Source organism: Salvia hispanica, chromosome 6, assembly GCF_029641045.1.
Source record: "Salvia hispanica isolate PSC_SH4W2 chromosome 6, Shi_PSC_v1, whole genome shotgun sequence".
Lineage (NCBI taxonomy): Eukaryota > Viridiplantae > Streptophyta > Magnoliopsida > Lamiales > Lamiaceae > Salvia > Salvia hispanica.
In genome coordinates, this window is record NC_142697.1 from 15,850,048 (window position 1) to 15,865,494 (window position 15,447).

General features: G+C 37.2%; 2 protein-coding genes and 1 non-coding gene across 4 annotated transcripts; 1 reads left to right on the forward strand and 2 right to left on the reverse strand.

Moving 5' to 3' along the window:
• Window positions 1-2,005: 2,005 nt before the first annotated feature.
• LOC125204765 (zeatin O-glucosyltransferase-like) lies at window positions 2,006-3,666 on the reverse strand. Of its 2 annotated transcripts, none has more exons than XM_089059871.1 (2): window positions 2,762-3,666; window positions 2,006-2,669 (listed from the first exon to the last, which is right to left on the reverse strand). In XM_089059871.1, exons 1-2 carry the CDS (start codon window positions 3,602-3,604, stop codon window positions 2,139-2,141), a joined length of 1,374 nt encoding a protein of 457 aa, XP_088915997.1. In that variant the 5' UTR covers window positions 3,605-3,666; the 3' UTR covers window positions 2,006-2,138. The 2 variants fall into 2 exon arrangements, with proteins under 2 accessions (XP_088915997.1, XP_047959450.1); XM_048103493.2 differs by having other exon boundaries at window positions 2,771-3,660.
• A 1,333-nt stretch (window positions 3,667-4,999) lies between these two features.
• LOC125208725 (U6 spliceosomal RNA) lies at window positions 5,000-5,102 on the forward strand. The gene has a single exon (XR_007174206.1). It is a non-coding gene; the product is annotated as a U6 spliceosomal RNA (small nuclear RNA).
• A 4,045-nt stretch (window positions 5,103-9,147) lies between these two features.
• LOC125208114 (zeatin O-glucosyltransferase-like) lies at window positions 9,148-11,011 on the reverse strand. The gene is made up of 2 exons (XM_048107671.2): window positions 10,154-11,011; window positions 9,148-9,907 (listed from the first exon to the last, which is right to left on the reverse strand). The coding sequence occupies exons 1-2, from the start codon at window positions 10,985-10,987 to the stop codon at window positions 9,377-9,379; spliced, it is 1,365 nt and encodes a 454-aa protein (XP_047963628.2). The 5' UTR covers window positions 10,988-11,011; the 3' UTR covers window positions 9,148-9,376.
• Window positions 11,012-15,447: the final 4,436 nt, after the last annotated feature.

A 15,447-nucleotide genomic window follows, 5' to 3' on the forward strand; every position in this document is an offset into this window, starting at 1 on the left:
CCTGACACTTCTCGTTAAAGAGGGGCGACGAGTTGAGGACGTTGTTCGACCCGGCTACCCCAAAATACGCAGGCCAGATCCACAGCCGGTAATCAGCTACGGCCTCGAGGATCATCGTGGGATTCTTTCCTTTGTAGCCGGTCGTGTAGGCCCCCTTCCAGGTAGTCGGACAGTTCTTCCACTCCCAATGCATACAATCTATGCTTCCTAACATCCCGGGGAACCCATGTTGCTCCCCGTGCATCTGCATCAAATTCTGACAATCTTAGGGTAGGGCTTCGAAGGTACTGCTCACCGAAAATGTTTATCATGCCCAGACAGAAATACTTCAGACATTGCAGAGAAGTCGTCTCACCGATATGGAGGTACTCATCCCACACGTCTGCCGCGCCTCCGTAGGCCAACTGTCTGATTGCCGCCGTGCACTTTTGGATAGGGGTGGCCGGGTCTGCCAGCTGCATCGTGCCTGAAGCGGAAATAAAGATATCGACGCTCCAAAGCGTCAACGATACGCATAAACAACTCCCTGCACATTCTAAAACGCCGCCTGAACATGGTTGTTGGAAACCGCGGGTCCGGAGCGAAGTAGTCGTCATATCACCGCTGATGTGCAGCTACGTGATCCCGATCAATCACTGCTCGGCGGTGGACAACAGGTGGAGGGCGAGAGACCGCCTGCTGTTCTACCCTTCGCATGTACCGCTCCATCTCGCGGTTCATGTAGGCCTCCATAGTCTCGTTCATCTGCCGTTTGTACTCCTCAGCGCTACCACCACTACCACCACTACCACTCGCGTGACGCATCCCTCGATGATGCTCTCGTGCAGAAAGTTAGAGAGAGAGAAAACTCGTTAAAACAAGTGGTGCAAATGAAAATGAAACTAAAATCGCGTATATATAGGTTTTAAAAAAAAAAAGAAAAAAAGAAAATAGGCGCTGGCCGATCGGCACGCCACAATGGCGGCCAGCGCATCGGCCAGCGCCCCTCGACCGGCTAGCCCACGCCGATTTTATAGCCGATTCGCCGCTGGCCGATTGCAATGGTTCGGCTAGCCGATCGGCCAGCGCCGCGAATCGGCTAGCCGGCACTGTGGATGCTCTAAGGGCCACAATCTCACAATAACAATATATCCTATTTATAATAATAGAATACTACTACTCTAACTTACCAAACAAGATAACAATATATAAAAAGATTTAGTGAATCAAAAGATAACTATATAATTGGGAGAATGGTGTGATCAATTGCTAACTTTCTTAAGTTGCTAACTTGCTAACTCATTAATGCAGTGCATTAAAAATGTCAACACGATGACATTAAAATGTCAACACAAAATTTTGTTGAATTTCAATATAGTGTGTTGACATTTTGATGTCACCATATTGACATTTTTAATACACTGTATTGATGAGTTAGCAGAGTTTAACAATTTAAATAGTTAACAATATAACGCATCCCAATAAAGAGATATCTACGATATAGGATCGTATCACCATCACACCAAAATCTACTTTCATCTACACACTCAAATTTTCACTTTCAAGCCTACAAAAAGGGAAAGAAGACTTTGTTGAGTTATCAAATTCAACTAGCCCTTTTCACCTTTCCGTACATGCATTTATTACATGGAGTAGCACTTTTTAAAAAATGTCAAAGATAGCATCAATTATAACCAAACATGCTTTACTCATTCTTTTTAAAAAATATCAAAGATAGCATCAATTATAACCAAACATGCTTTACTCATTCAAATTAAAGTGAGTAGGAATTGATAAATTGAGACGATTAAGAGCGGACAAATGAAATTGATAAATTGAGACGATCAATAGCGGGGAGGAATAAACCTGTATATTTTACACTATTGTTAAAAAATCATGATTCTATTTCTTTAATATATTCTATGAAATCTACACTTTACGTATGGGATTGTCATACAATAAAAAATGCTTAAATACTCATTACAGTTAAATTATTGGAAATAGCAAGAAAGAAAAGAAAAATAGATTCACACAAGAAAGCTTGTAAGTTTTATTAAAATTAAAACAATGAAAACAACATAACAACATAACCATTAAAAGAAATCGACTCAAACAACATAGCAATTAAGAAAATCGATTCAAACAACTTGACAATAAGCTCACGGTCGCGTAATATGAGCAATAAACGCATCCATCTCAAGCCGCGACGCGCCGCCTTCCTCCGTGGCCCCACGGACGACGGCAGCCATCTCCTCCGCCCTCTTCCTTATCTCGTCACCCTCCTCTGATGCAATGAGCCTCCTCACAGCATCCTCCACCATCTCTGCCGTCACAACCTCGCCCCATCTCCTCACGGGCAGCCCCACCTTCAGCACCTCCGTGACGAGAACCGCGTTGATGGGCTGATCCGAATGCATCGGCCAGGCGGCGATTGGAACTCCCATTTTGATGCTCTCGTTGCATGAATTCCAACCACAGTGGCTCATGAAGCCACCCGTTGAGGGGTGTGCTAGGATCTCCGGCTGTGGCGCCCACTCTCTCATCACAACTCCTCTCTCTTTAACCATCTCCTCAAATCCAGCCGGCAGCTCAATCCTCCGCGCCTCTCCGTCAAACACATTTGTCTTATCGGCTTCTCTCAATACCCATATGAACTTCTGCCCGCTCCGCTCAAGCCCCTCCGCCACCACCTGTATTAGTATCCGATTACCAATATTATATTACTTGTAGTTCAATCTTTTATAGGCAAATGAATATAAATTTTAAAGGCCAGCTCACACACACTGCTAACCTGCACTTCATCGTTTGTGAGGGACGTGGTGGTGCCAAAGGAGACGAAGATAACAGACTTGGAGGGCTGTTTATCCATCCAATCCAAGATTTGATGCCGAGGTTTCACCGATGGCTTTGTTGGTATCATCGGCCCGATCGCCCAGCTTTTCATATCTCCGGCAACCTCCTTGCTTTCCAATATATCCAAAAACGGTGCTTCAATGGATCTGGACGTGTTTATAATATCTCCCGATCTCAAAGCCATCCCTTCATCCTGCAATCTGATGAAAGAATACAGCTCTTGAGAGATGGTGTCTGATATCGGCGGCAGCTCCCGCAGCCGCTGGATGGGGCAAAATATCCCCATCATTTCGAATAAGAGTTTGATCTGACAGTAAGCGGAGAGGCAGTTGAAGGCGTAGGATTCGGCATTGGGAATGGTAGCAACATCCTTGACCACGGAGGCTATTATGGGGTCGTGGATAACAACGACCCTCCGATGCTTGAGTGCCAGACTTCGCATCAAGTCCCCCAGGGGAGCCGCCATGCTCATCGCAGCATCCCATGCCGGCTGAAGGTGCCCTGGGAATTTTTTAGACGGGTCCGGGACTGGAGCCGGGGAGGCAAAAGACTGGAAGGAAAGATCTTGGAAATTGATTTTTTTAACGTCGGAAGGGTTTAGGGAGTTGACGCGGAGTCTGGCCTGACGGTTGAAGACGGGGGAGCCAGCGTAGTGGACCGGGATTCCGCATGAGGAGATGAGGCACGAGAGCTGCAGCATTTGGTTGAGATGGCCTTGAGCTGGGAATGGCACCATTATCACTGATATTGAATCATCCTTTAAGCTTCCCATTTTGTTGTGTACTTAATCCTTAATTCAAACTCCTATTTATAGATTCCATGAACTTCACTGATTGGTAGTAGGTTACGTGCCAACAAATTAGTCTATGATAGATAGCCATGTTTTTTGTGGGTTGTCCTGAAAATGACTCTCCGTCCAAATTAAAGATATATTTTGTACTTATTTTGTTTCGGTATGGGTGTTGAGAAATTGAATGAGTGAAATCAATTAGTGAATTATGGATCCACAGTGCCCACTTATTGATATTGCATCATTTTATAAGCTTCCCATTATGGTGGTGTAGTGTGTACTCAATAGTTAATTGATTCAAAGCCCCCATTTGTAGATCTTATGTAACGATAACTTTCATTTTAGTAAATGATAGTCTTATTTAGTTTATTTACATGTTTAAAACTGAGAATAATAATCACTGTACTATATGCACAGTGTAATTTAAAGTTACAAAAAATATACTATGGCACAATCCTTATTAATTTAGTCCCTTAATTTATACGTAGTTTATAGGAGTATTTTTAAATACAATATTCTTATTTTCATAGGGCCTTATATTTTTATATTTTTTCCATCTTATAAAAATAGATATTTTTTAAATGCTATGAATTTTAATGCATACTTGACAAAGTAATAGATAGATAAAATGAAAAAGTTAATTATTGAATTTTTATTAGTGAAAAATGAAACTCACCTAATTAATAAAAAAATAATAATAAAAGTAGTTTATTTTTATCATGGATGCCAAATTGAAAAACATATCTATTTACATGGGACCGATGAAATACTCCCTCCGTCCCACTTTAGGAGTCCCGGTTGAGTTCGGCACGGGTATTAAGAAATGTGAAGGAAAGTTGGTGAAAAAAGATAGTGGAATGTGGGTTCTACTTTTTTATATTAGTTTTATAATAAAATGTGAGTGAGAAAAGGTTAGTGGAATATGGGGCTAATACCATTTATGGAATATTCCAACCGGGACTCCTAAAGTGGGACATCCAAAAATGGTAAATCGGGACTCCTAAAGTGGGACGGAGGGAGTATATGATGTCGTGAATTCCTAAGGCATTAATTAATTTTTCCTTTTTAATAATTTAAATGATATGTCATTCCACATTTAAATAATTTAAATCAATTTTCATATCCTAGTTCTGCCTCCAAACACAATTCTTTTCATGTTGCCTGCAACCTTTAGCACATTATTTTCTCCTACCATTTCTCGGTTGGTCTTATTTACCTATCAATTTGTTTTTATATGCAAAAATCTGCAGTAGCAGCAGTAACAACTTTTACCTTTAACTACTTCATCCTTTTTTCTGGCGAGGACCTTGATTCTGCCATCATCTCAAGTCCACTGTCTATATATTCGGACATTTGTTTATTTATGCAAGAAGTTATGTCCCTTTGGGGACATCCGATAAAATTGAAACGATACAAAGAAGATTAGCATGGCCCCTGTGCAAGGATGACACGCATAAATCGAAGAATGCAAGAAGTTATAAGGGTTGTCAATATATTCTTGTTGATCTATATTTAATATTTTCAATAGTGATTGGATTGATCTTCAAATCATGATCTTTGAATTAAAAATGAGTAAGATCTTTAGATTAAATAGCTAAAAAAATTAGAACTGAAACCACGCTCTATGAGCCTAAAATTGTAGGAGTATGGAAAAATATAGGGATACTGGTCCTTTATTCATGAACTTTGGTCAAATTCTGGTATTTTCATGAACTTTAAAATTGCTTCAAACTATCACAAACTTTACGTATTGTTTGTTATATTTCAGCGAAAACCTATTTTTCTTGGCAACCGCGTGATATGTTTTTCCCCAAGGAATGAATATCATAATTTCGCCTATTTCCTTGTTTTATTTACTTTTATCGCAAGAAACCTTAGTTCCATAGTCGTCGATGGAATTTCGACAATATTGGAGGATCTAGTTATGATTTACCGGAATAGATTACGTTTTTTCATTTTGTTATTGTAATTTATTGTTTATGTTTTGATACTGTAACTCATATTCAATGTTGTTTAATAGAAAAATCCAAAGATTAATTTAAATTTAGTGTATCATTGGCGATATTTTCTACACCAAAAATGAACTATAATACTCCCTCTGTCCCATTAGAAATGCAACGTTTTCCTTTTTGGGTTGTCCCACTAAAAATGAAACGTTTTCTAAAATGGAAACATCACTCTATCTACTTTTCCTTCTCTCCTACTTTACTCTCTCTTCATCAACTCACAGAACAATATTGTATAAAATCCCATGCCGGAAACCAAATGTTTCATATTTATTGGGACGGAGGGAGTATATAATTGAAAATGATCTTATTTATCTAACCAATTCATTTTGTTATTGTAATTTATTGTTTATGTTTTGATACTGTAACTCATATTCGATGTTGTTTAATAGAAAAATCCAAAGATTAATTTAAATTTAATGTATCATTGACGATATTTTCTACACCAAAAATGAACTATAATATATAATTGAAAATGATCTTATTTATCTAACCACATAACATCTCGCCAATATAAAACTCTCCCTCTTTCTCATTTAATCTCTCATTTTCTCGTCCAAGCCCTCGCTGCAGTGGCGTTGGCTTAGCCCAAAGTCCGTCCCTGCCACGTGATATAGACTAGTACTCCCTCCGTCTCATTGAAGATGACCCACTTTCCTTTTTAGTTTGTCTCAACTAAGACGACCCACTTTCCTTTTTAGTTTGTCTCAACTAAGATGATCCATTACTTAGAATGAAAATACTTTTGTCTCCACTTTATTTTCTCTCTCTTACTTTACTCTCTCCTCTCAACACACAAAATAAATTTGCATAAAATCTTGTGCCACCCAAGAAAGGGGTCATCTTCCTTGGAACGGAGGGAGTAGTGTAAAAGCAACTACCGGTAAAAAAAATAAAGTACTACTGGCTCTGACTGGCGATAAAGTTGAAATGATCTAACAAAAAATCAAGTCATTGATCTGTTTCATATTTAATTCTACGATACACTACTACCAATCATTTTTTATTTCTTCGTGTTCTGCGAGTCGCTTTATTGATTATAATTGTACTAGAATCCCAACAATATCTAATTCTTAATTGTTGCCTTCAAGATCAATAAACTTTCTCAAGATATGTTTTAAGATTTGATTTAGTATCGTTGGCTTACTATTCATATACAAGTATGACATTTGATTAGTAGTTGTGACCAATTCTTTAGTTGTCTGGTATGTCCATATAATTCAAAATTCGTGGGTCGGCTGATCCGCCAGCCAAATTTATAGAATTAGGATGGTACGTAGGGTCGTGTTAAAATGTACACCCTCTTTTCATTATTTAAAAAATTATTTTACTATTTTGGGTTGTCCACGATTTATAGAACTATTTACGTTATTTCACTTTTAGTGTACAGACTCCACATTCCATTAACTTTTACACTCACAATCTAATATAAAACTAATGCTCTAAATGAAGCTCACATTCCACTCACTTCCTCCCTTTACTTTTCTTCACAAAGTCAAATAATTTCTTAAAACTCGTGCCGAGTCAAAATGATTTTTTAAATAGTGGACGGGGAGTATGTAATTTTTCAATATATAACTAAGACTAATCCTTCATCATTGGATATTAAAAATAGTAGATGAGATTAAATTTCACAAATTTTAATAAATAGTAGATGAAATATCAATAAAGAGGTAAAATTGTCAACATGTCATAAATATGATAATTATCGTGGTTTTTCTGATATTAATATAGTGTACTAAAAATATCAATATAATGATATAGATATCTCAACACACTTTAATTGATATTGTACATTCATTATAGTGAAACATTTTGATGCATTTATTGATATAAAATCATATTATTAGCATACGAAAAATTTAAACAAAAATATAAAATTTCATTATTTGTCGGAGTATATGCAATTGAGATCTTGTTAGAATCCTAATAAAATTACTTTTCATTTGGTAAATTGTTTATGAAAGTGAGGGAGAACGAGAGTTGAGATGGATTTACCGATAGTGGAGAAAAGAAGGTGGACTGCTCTCCACTTTGAATTTTAATTGGGCCACTTTTTTTAAAGTTTGGGCTGAAGTTAATTAAGTCTAAGGAATGAGCATGACTTGATAATTTTATGCTAATGTGGATCCAAAATGTGTTGGGCCAAGTTAAGAAGGTGGGCTGAAAGTTTAGACCAAGGAATAAGTAGTAGTAGTACTTTTGGGCAGAATTTATTGTGTTACTTTGGACCAATTTATTTAATTAGGACTTGGTCCTCCTAATCAAATTAAGATGAGATGGATTGCGAAAGCTGTAATACTTTGGACTAGAATTTATTAAAAGTTGAGCGTTGTGAGCTTAACTAATTAATTCACGAATAAATGGTTTAGTTTTTTTCGAGGCAGAAAATTCTAAGAATCATGGGCGGTTTCAAAGATTAGAAGAAAAAGAATAAACACGATATTTCAATTTCCGTAGTTAATGAAATAACTACCAAAATTATTAGATTCTATAGTGGACCAAGATTAAAGGGAAATAGAGAACCCTTTGTGATGAGATGGACCAAGATTAAAGGAAAATAGAGAACCCTTTGTGACGAGATTAACCTATAGATGTTTATCCATTAGGATGCATGTATTCTTTTTTATAAAAATAATTTCTTAATAATAATTAGCGTATTACATATGCTGTTTTTTTAAAAAGGCTATTTTGGCACGGAGGCAAAGTAAGACCGACGCGAGAATCTTAATTAAGAAATAAGCATATCAGGTGGGCTTTTTTAATATCAAGCACATTAATGTGAATGTAAATCAAATATTTATGAAATTATGCAATATCATCTTTTCTCAAAATGGAGCTATAATTCTTTTCAAGTTGTTGTCATGCCATAAATATTTGTTATGATGCCTATCTGCGTGCTATATGCCTATTTCTTTTGGTTAACCCCAAAATGTTATAATCAAATTCGGGTCTGAGAGTGGGTAGAATCCCAACACAGACTTGTGTACACGACGAGAGTTGTGAGCCATCAAGAGGGTTGGCCGGTTCTGTGTTCGTGGAAGGTGGTCACCTTCCCAGCACGATGAAGTAGAAGGTGACCGTGGGAGGTGGCCACCTCCCCGGTGCACGAATGTTTAGATATGGCAGATTACGAAGAACTTAGACTGATCAGTCGAACTTTAAGTTCACAAAAGAATTTTGTAAGCTTGGGCCTTTTAAGAAAACTCTTGTGCGTTACTGTGATGGATGACAACTGTATATAATGTATGTTTTGATTTTCGCCAAATGTCCATTGAGTATTCATGTACTCAGTCCTGGATGTATTTTTAAATGTGCAGATTTCAACAGAGTGGAGGTGTGCTAATTAGAGTCAATGTTACTTAAGTAAATAAGTGTGGATCTCTTGACGCTTCGTGTCTTCATACGCGAAGTCGTTCTCTGGACTTTTTTTGCTGCATTTTGTTAAGGGAGAATAGTGAACTCTCATCATCGAAACTCTAATTCATTTTTATGAAAAAGCACGAAAAACCGAATGGATTGGCCCAAATCCAAGTGAGTTAGTCCAATTGACATCCCTAATTTTTTAAGTAGAAAAGGTAATTTATTTGGGCCTTGATAGGGTAGACATGTTTTCTTGGCCCAATTCGAAATGTTATACACGCATTACATGCATGTAAATATACCGATAATAAAACAATTCAAAATACTAGAAAGGAAACGAGATTAAAGGTCAAGCCGTTTAATATGAGCAATGAAGGCATCCATCTCATGGTCGCCTAATATGAGCAATAAACGCATCCATCTCAAGCCGCGACGCGCCGCCTTCCTCCGTGGCCCCACGGACGACGGCAGCCATCTCCTCCGCCCTCTTCCTTATCTCGTCACCCTCCTCTGATGCAATGAGCCTCCTCACAACATCCTCCACCATCTCCGCTGTCACAACCTCGCCCCATATCCTCACCGGCAGCCCAACCCTGAGCACCTCTGTGACGAGAACGGCGTTGAAGGGCTGATCTGAATGCATCGGCCAGGCGGCGATCGGAACTCCCATCTTGATGCTCTCGTTGCACGAATTCCATCCACAGTGGCTCATGAAGCCACCCGTGGAGGGATGCGCCAAGATCTCTGGCTGTGGGGCCCACTCTCTCACCACAACTCCTCTCTCTTTAACCCTCTCCTCAAATCCAGCCGGCAGCTCAATCCTCCGCGCCTCTCCATCAAACACATTTGTCTTATCGGCTTCTCTCAATACCCATATGAACTTCTGCTCGCTCCGCTCAAGCCCCTCCGCCACCACCTGCATTAGTATCAGACAAACTTTCAGGGTCGGAGGGACTACAAAACTCAAAAAGTGTAGCAATCATGTTTCTTTTGAACACGAAAAATAGTCTTAGCAGTGGTATGAAATAGGACTACACGTAACGTACTAATTTTGGTGGACAAACAAGACTATTTTGTGTGGACGATCCAAAATAGAAAAATATAGCTAGTAGTATTTTTTTTAGATGGAGGTAGTCTATACAAATACAATATGGCTACTGACCTGTACTTCATCGTTTGTGAGGGATGTGGTGGTGCCGAAGGAGACGAAGATAACAGACTTTGAGAGCTGTTTATCCATCCAATCCAAGATTTGATGCCGAGGCTTGAACGCTGGCTTTGTTGGTATCATCGGCCCGATCACCCAGCTTTTCATGTCTCCAGCGATCTCCTTGCTTTCCAATATATCCAAAAACTGGCCTTCAATGGATCTGGACGTGTTTATAATATCTCCCGATCTCAAAGCCATCCCTTCATCCTGCAATCCAATGAAAGAATACAACTCTTGGGAGATAGTGTCTGATATCGGCGGCAGCTCCCGCAGCCGCTGGACGGGACAAAATTTCCCTATAAGTTCAAATAAGAATTTGATCTGACAGAAGGCGGAGATGCAGATGAAGGCGTAGGATTCGGCATTGGGAATGTTAGCAACATCCTTGACCACGGAGGCTATTAAAGGATCGTGGATAACAATGACCCTCCGGTGCTTAAGTGCCAGGCTTCGCATCAAGTCCCCCAGGGGCCCCACCATGCTCATCGCGGCATCCCATGCCGGCTGAAGGTGCCCCGGGAATTTAGTAGATGGGTCCGGGACTGGGGCTGGGGAGGCGAAGGAGGAGAAGGAAAGATCTTGGAAATTGATTTTTTGGACGTCGGAAGGGTTTAGGGAGTTGACGCGGAGTCTGGCCTGACGGTTGAAGACGGGGGAGCTGGCGTAGTGGACCGGGATTCCGTATGAGGAGATGAGGCATGAGAGCTGCAGCATTTGGTTGAGATGGCCTTGAGCTGGGAATGGCACTATTATCACTGATATTGAATCTTCTTGTAAGCTTCTCATTATGGTTTGTTTGTGCCTTGTGGTGTGTACTCAATCCTTGATTAAAACTCATCTTTATAGATCCCATAAATTTCACTGATATTATTGTTCATTACTGGTACTGTTCATTATAGTACTGCATCCGTCCACACTGGTATTTTAAGAAATTACTCCCTCCGTCCTACTTTAGGAGTCCCAATCACTTTTTTGCACCCATTTTATAAAAGTAATACTCCCTCCGTCTCCCAAATTTTGACACGGTTTGACCCGGCACGGGTTTTAAGAAGTGTAATGGAAAGTGATTTGAAAAAGTTGGTGGAATGTGGGTCCTACTTTTAAAGTATTAGTTTTATAATAAGATGTGAGTATGAATGGATTAGTGGAATATGAGGTCCACTACAAAAAATGGTAAAAAGTGAAGTGTGTCAAAATTTGGGGAACGGATCGAAATAGTAAACTGTGCCAAAATTTAGGGGACGAAGGGAGTAATAAATAGTTAAAGTGAAGAAATGATAAAATAAGAGAAAGAATAATATTGAGAATAGTCTTCTCTACATTATTCTCTCTCTTACTTTACCATTTCTCCACTGTAGCTATTTATGTTATCATTTTTATACAATGAGTGCAGAAAAGTGATTGGGACATCTAAAGTGGGAGAGAATATTATAAAGAAAAATGAATAGTAAAAATTAGTGAATTGTGGGTCTTACTTTTATACAAAGTACTATTATTACTTTTATAATGTAAAATCCATTTATCAAAAATAATAAAAATGAAATGAAATATTTAATAGACGGATGAAGTCACAGAATAATACTTAAATTTCGAGGATGATATCTTGTACTTACTTCATGGAGTAGTTGGATATGAGTCATAGAATACTATGTGTAGAATAAGAATTGCGTTACTTTATTTAAATTCTGGAAACTATGCAGTCGTATGAGACAAAATTGGAAAGACCGTTTTGTCCTCTTTTGGTGTACTTGTAGCAAATAAAGGTGATGTGGTCACTCTGGCCGCCTTCACACCCTGGCCGCCTTCACACCCCGGCCCGACAGTTTGTGAGGGGGTTCAATCAGGGTACACAACAGCCTGTTAGAGAGGAGGCCTTCAACCCATTGTCCTGACAGTAGCCCATCTCCCAAGGCCTCACACTTGTGCCTGAGAGATGGAAGCTCCCACACGCCAGTAGTGAGATTCGAACCCAGCTCCTTGTAGCAATATCTGCTCCCCCGGAACCAACTGCGTTAAGCCCCTGCGGGCAAATTGGTGTACTGAAAGAGAGACTTCGTTTTTTTTACGAAATAATTGATCGTTTTGGTAAGGAGCGGCTGTCAAATTCTGAATAAGAAGAGAAGAAGAAAGAGAAACAATAACTTTCGGTATAGTAAATGATCCTCTTACTTAGTTTAGGAATACATTCATGATTCACCAGGCCATATACTTTTGCTTTTTAGTTCGACCGTTTGAATCTTTTTACTATATTTTCAATTTAATAGGTCTCTCTACTTTTATTACTCCCTCCATTTAGTAGAAATATCATTTAAGGATAACATATGTTTAATACGTACTACTCCCTCTGTCCTATAAAAGATATCACACTTATGGGATGACACATAATTTTAGCAGATTTTGTTTTGTGTGTTAGATGAAGAGAGAAAATATAATTTTTATATTAATGTGATAGAAAACTTTTTCTAAAAATAGAAGTGTGACATATTTTATGGGACAAACTAAAAAGAAAAGTGTGATATCTTTTGTGAGACGGGGGGAGTAGTTGATAAAGCAAGAGAATAAGAAAAAATAGTTGAAATTATGTAGTGGATAAGAAAATATTTTCTTAAAGAGAGCAGTTAACTTCTCTATTATCTAATTAACCAATTATCATTTATGTTTTAATCAAAATTTATGTCATATACAAATTTTTAGTATCCCGAAAATTAATCTTAGATTCTATCATAATGCATTTTGTTTATGTTGCTTGAATTAACGCACGTCACAACGATGAATTTCCCTTCATCCAATAACAGAAGTTTAACATTCAGCTCTTGTGTGCCACTGTAGCTATTGTTATTCTTGTTATTATTTAATTAACCATATGATTTGCCTTAGATTTATTTGCTATTTTAAAAGTTTTAATGTGTCTGTCAGCCGAATAGAACTCCTAATACTATTGGCCATCTGCAGGGTGAAAATGTTATCGAAGATCTTGGACTAATTCAATTGATTTTTATGAAAGTCGTGCTCCGTATGTATTACTTCCAACATATATAATTGTCATTTTCCTAAAATTAACAAGTAAGATTTCACTGTTATGTGATTAAATTCTGATATAATGCCATAGATATACTGTCAAGCTTATTATTCAACGAAAAACAAAACTGTCAAGCTTATTATTCAAGAACATAATCTCTTATTTTATTTGTTATTTTATGCTTATTTTAATTGAGTAGAGAGTACTCTGATTTAAAGAGAGCAAATAGTTTCCTGCTATCCCTATAGTCCCGACAGTCCCGATAGTCGATAGATCCCCGATCAAGTTCCCAGGATACCATGTACTCCTACTACAAATTGACAAATACTACGTTGGAGGAACTGAAAAACTACGTAATAATAATTTCCAATTTTTTCAAAAATGATAATTCGTTCATTTTTTTATTGTTAAATGAACATAAATTTAAAGATCGCGTCACGGATGACTCAAACCCGAGACCTTTGACCTCAGGTATTATTAAGTTCTCTACATCTTGGCCAACTCACTTAAACTATAATTTGTTCCTATTGCCTGTGCATAGAAGACTATTCGAGTATAATTTTCCTTTCCGAGACATTTGCATCCAATATATTTATCTCATAATAAGATTTAAATACTTCATATGTTTTGATATACTACCTCCGTACGCAAATAATAGGCTAGTTTTACCATTTTTAAGATTAGAACAATTTTAAATATGAAATCTTTTAAACAAATACAAATCATACACATCATTCTAAATGTGTACCTCATAATCCATTAACACTATTTTTACCTTCTTTTCCCGCATTTATTCTTACTATATCAATTATGCATTAAAACTCGTGTATTTACAACTTTATTTATTTTCTGTGGACGAAGTTAGTAACTTTAAAATTTATGTTTATTTACTTATAAAAAAAACCGGTACATACAAACTTCTAGGCCTCGCTAATGGAAGGATCCAGAAATTATAAAATATTTGGGCCTAATCCATTTAGAAAAATTCCTTGAAATAGTAGTACTAGTCAAGTACTAATACTCCCTCTGTCTCCTATATAGCTGAGTCTATTTTCTTTTGGATTATCCTCAGTCATTTATTCTCTCTTCATTTCTCTATCTTTTTTCTTTCTATTTTATTTTTCTTTTACTGAACTCATTCAAAATAATTTTTCTTAAATCTTGTGCCACAAAAAAATACATCTACTACAGAGAGACGGCGGGAGTACATTATATGGTGGTGTTCGATTTGTTAAATAAAACTCCCTTCGTTTCATTTGCCATTTTCGTACATTCCATAGTAGTGGAATAATTTTTCTTTTTAGTAAAAGTCAATAGATTTTTTCTCACTTACTTTACTCTTTCTTACTTTATTATCTCTTACCTCTCTACATTTTTCATTTCTTACTTTATTCTTCCATTATCTAACTAATTTAACATAATTTTTTCTTAAATTACGTGAAAAAGAAATGCCTCCACTACCGCGGAACGAATGGTGTGTCGTATAATAGTGAGATACAATATGTGATAACTACACTGTAATTAATCTCAGGTGAATTAGTTATAAAAGTGAAGGTGATGATTAATCATGAGATATAGTCCTATTTTAGCATTATAAACACGAGCCATATACTATAAGAGATCTAGCTTTTAATAATACCGTTAAACAAGAGATAAGATTATTCATATATTTAATCACTAGTGATCATAAGTATAAAGTGGGACATATCATATCATTATGATATGCCACGTGTTAGGGTCCAGAGTCCAGACAATTGAACTTTTTTATTATATATGAATACCTTTTTTTTTTTTTTTAAAAAATTCAAATATTAATTGGATGTGATTTAATTATACATGGAAATTTCCGGAGTCCGATCCATAAATCAAATGACCACAATTTGATGTATATGTGACTAGTATTATCTAAACCTGTGTTATTTTTTTTATAATATCTATATAAATTTTAACTATATTCAAATTGCGAATATTGTAGAAGTGCCTATGAAATATAGAATAAAAAGTTTTAATGTGTCTGTCGGCCGAATAGAACTCCTACTATTATTGGCTATATCTTCAGGAAAAGAAATGTTGAATCGAAGACCTTGGACTAATGCAATTGAATTTTATAAAAGTCGTGCCCGGCTGCCCGTATCTATTACTACTACAATATGATTGTCATTTTCGTAAAATTAACAACTTAATATTTCACTGTTATGTGATTGATGAACTCTAATATATTGCAATA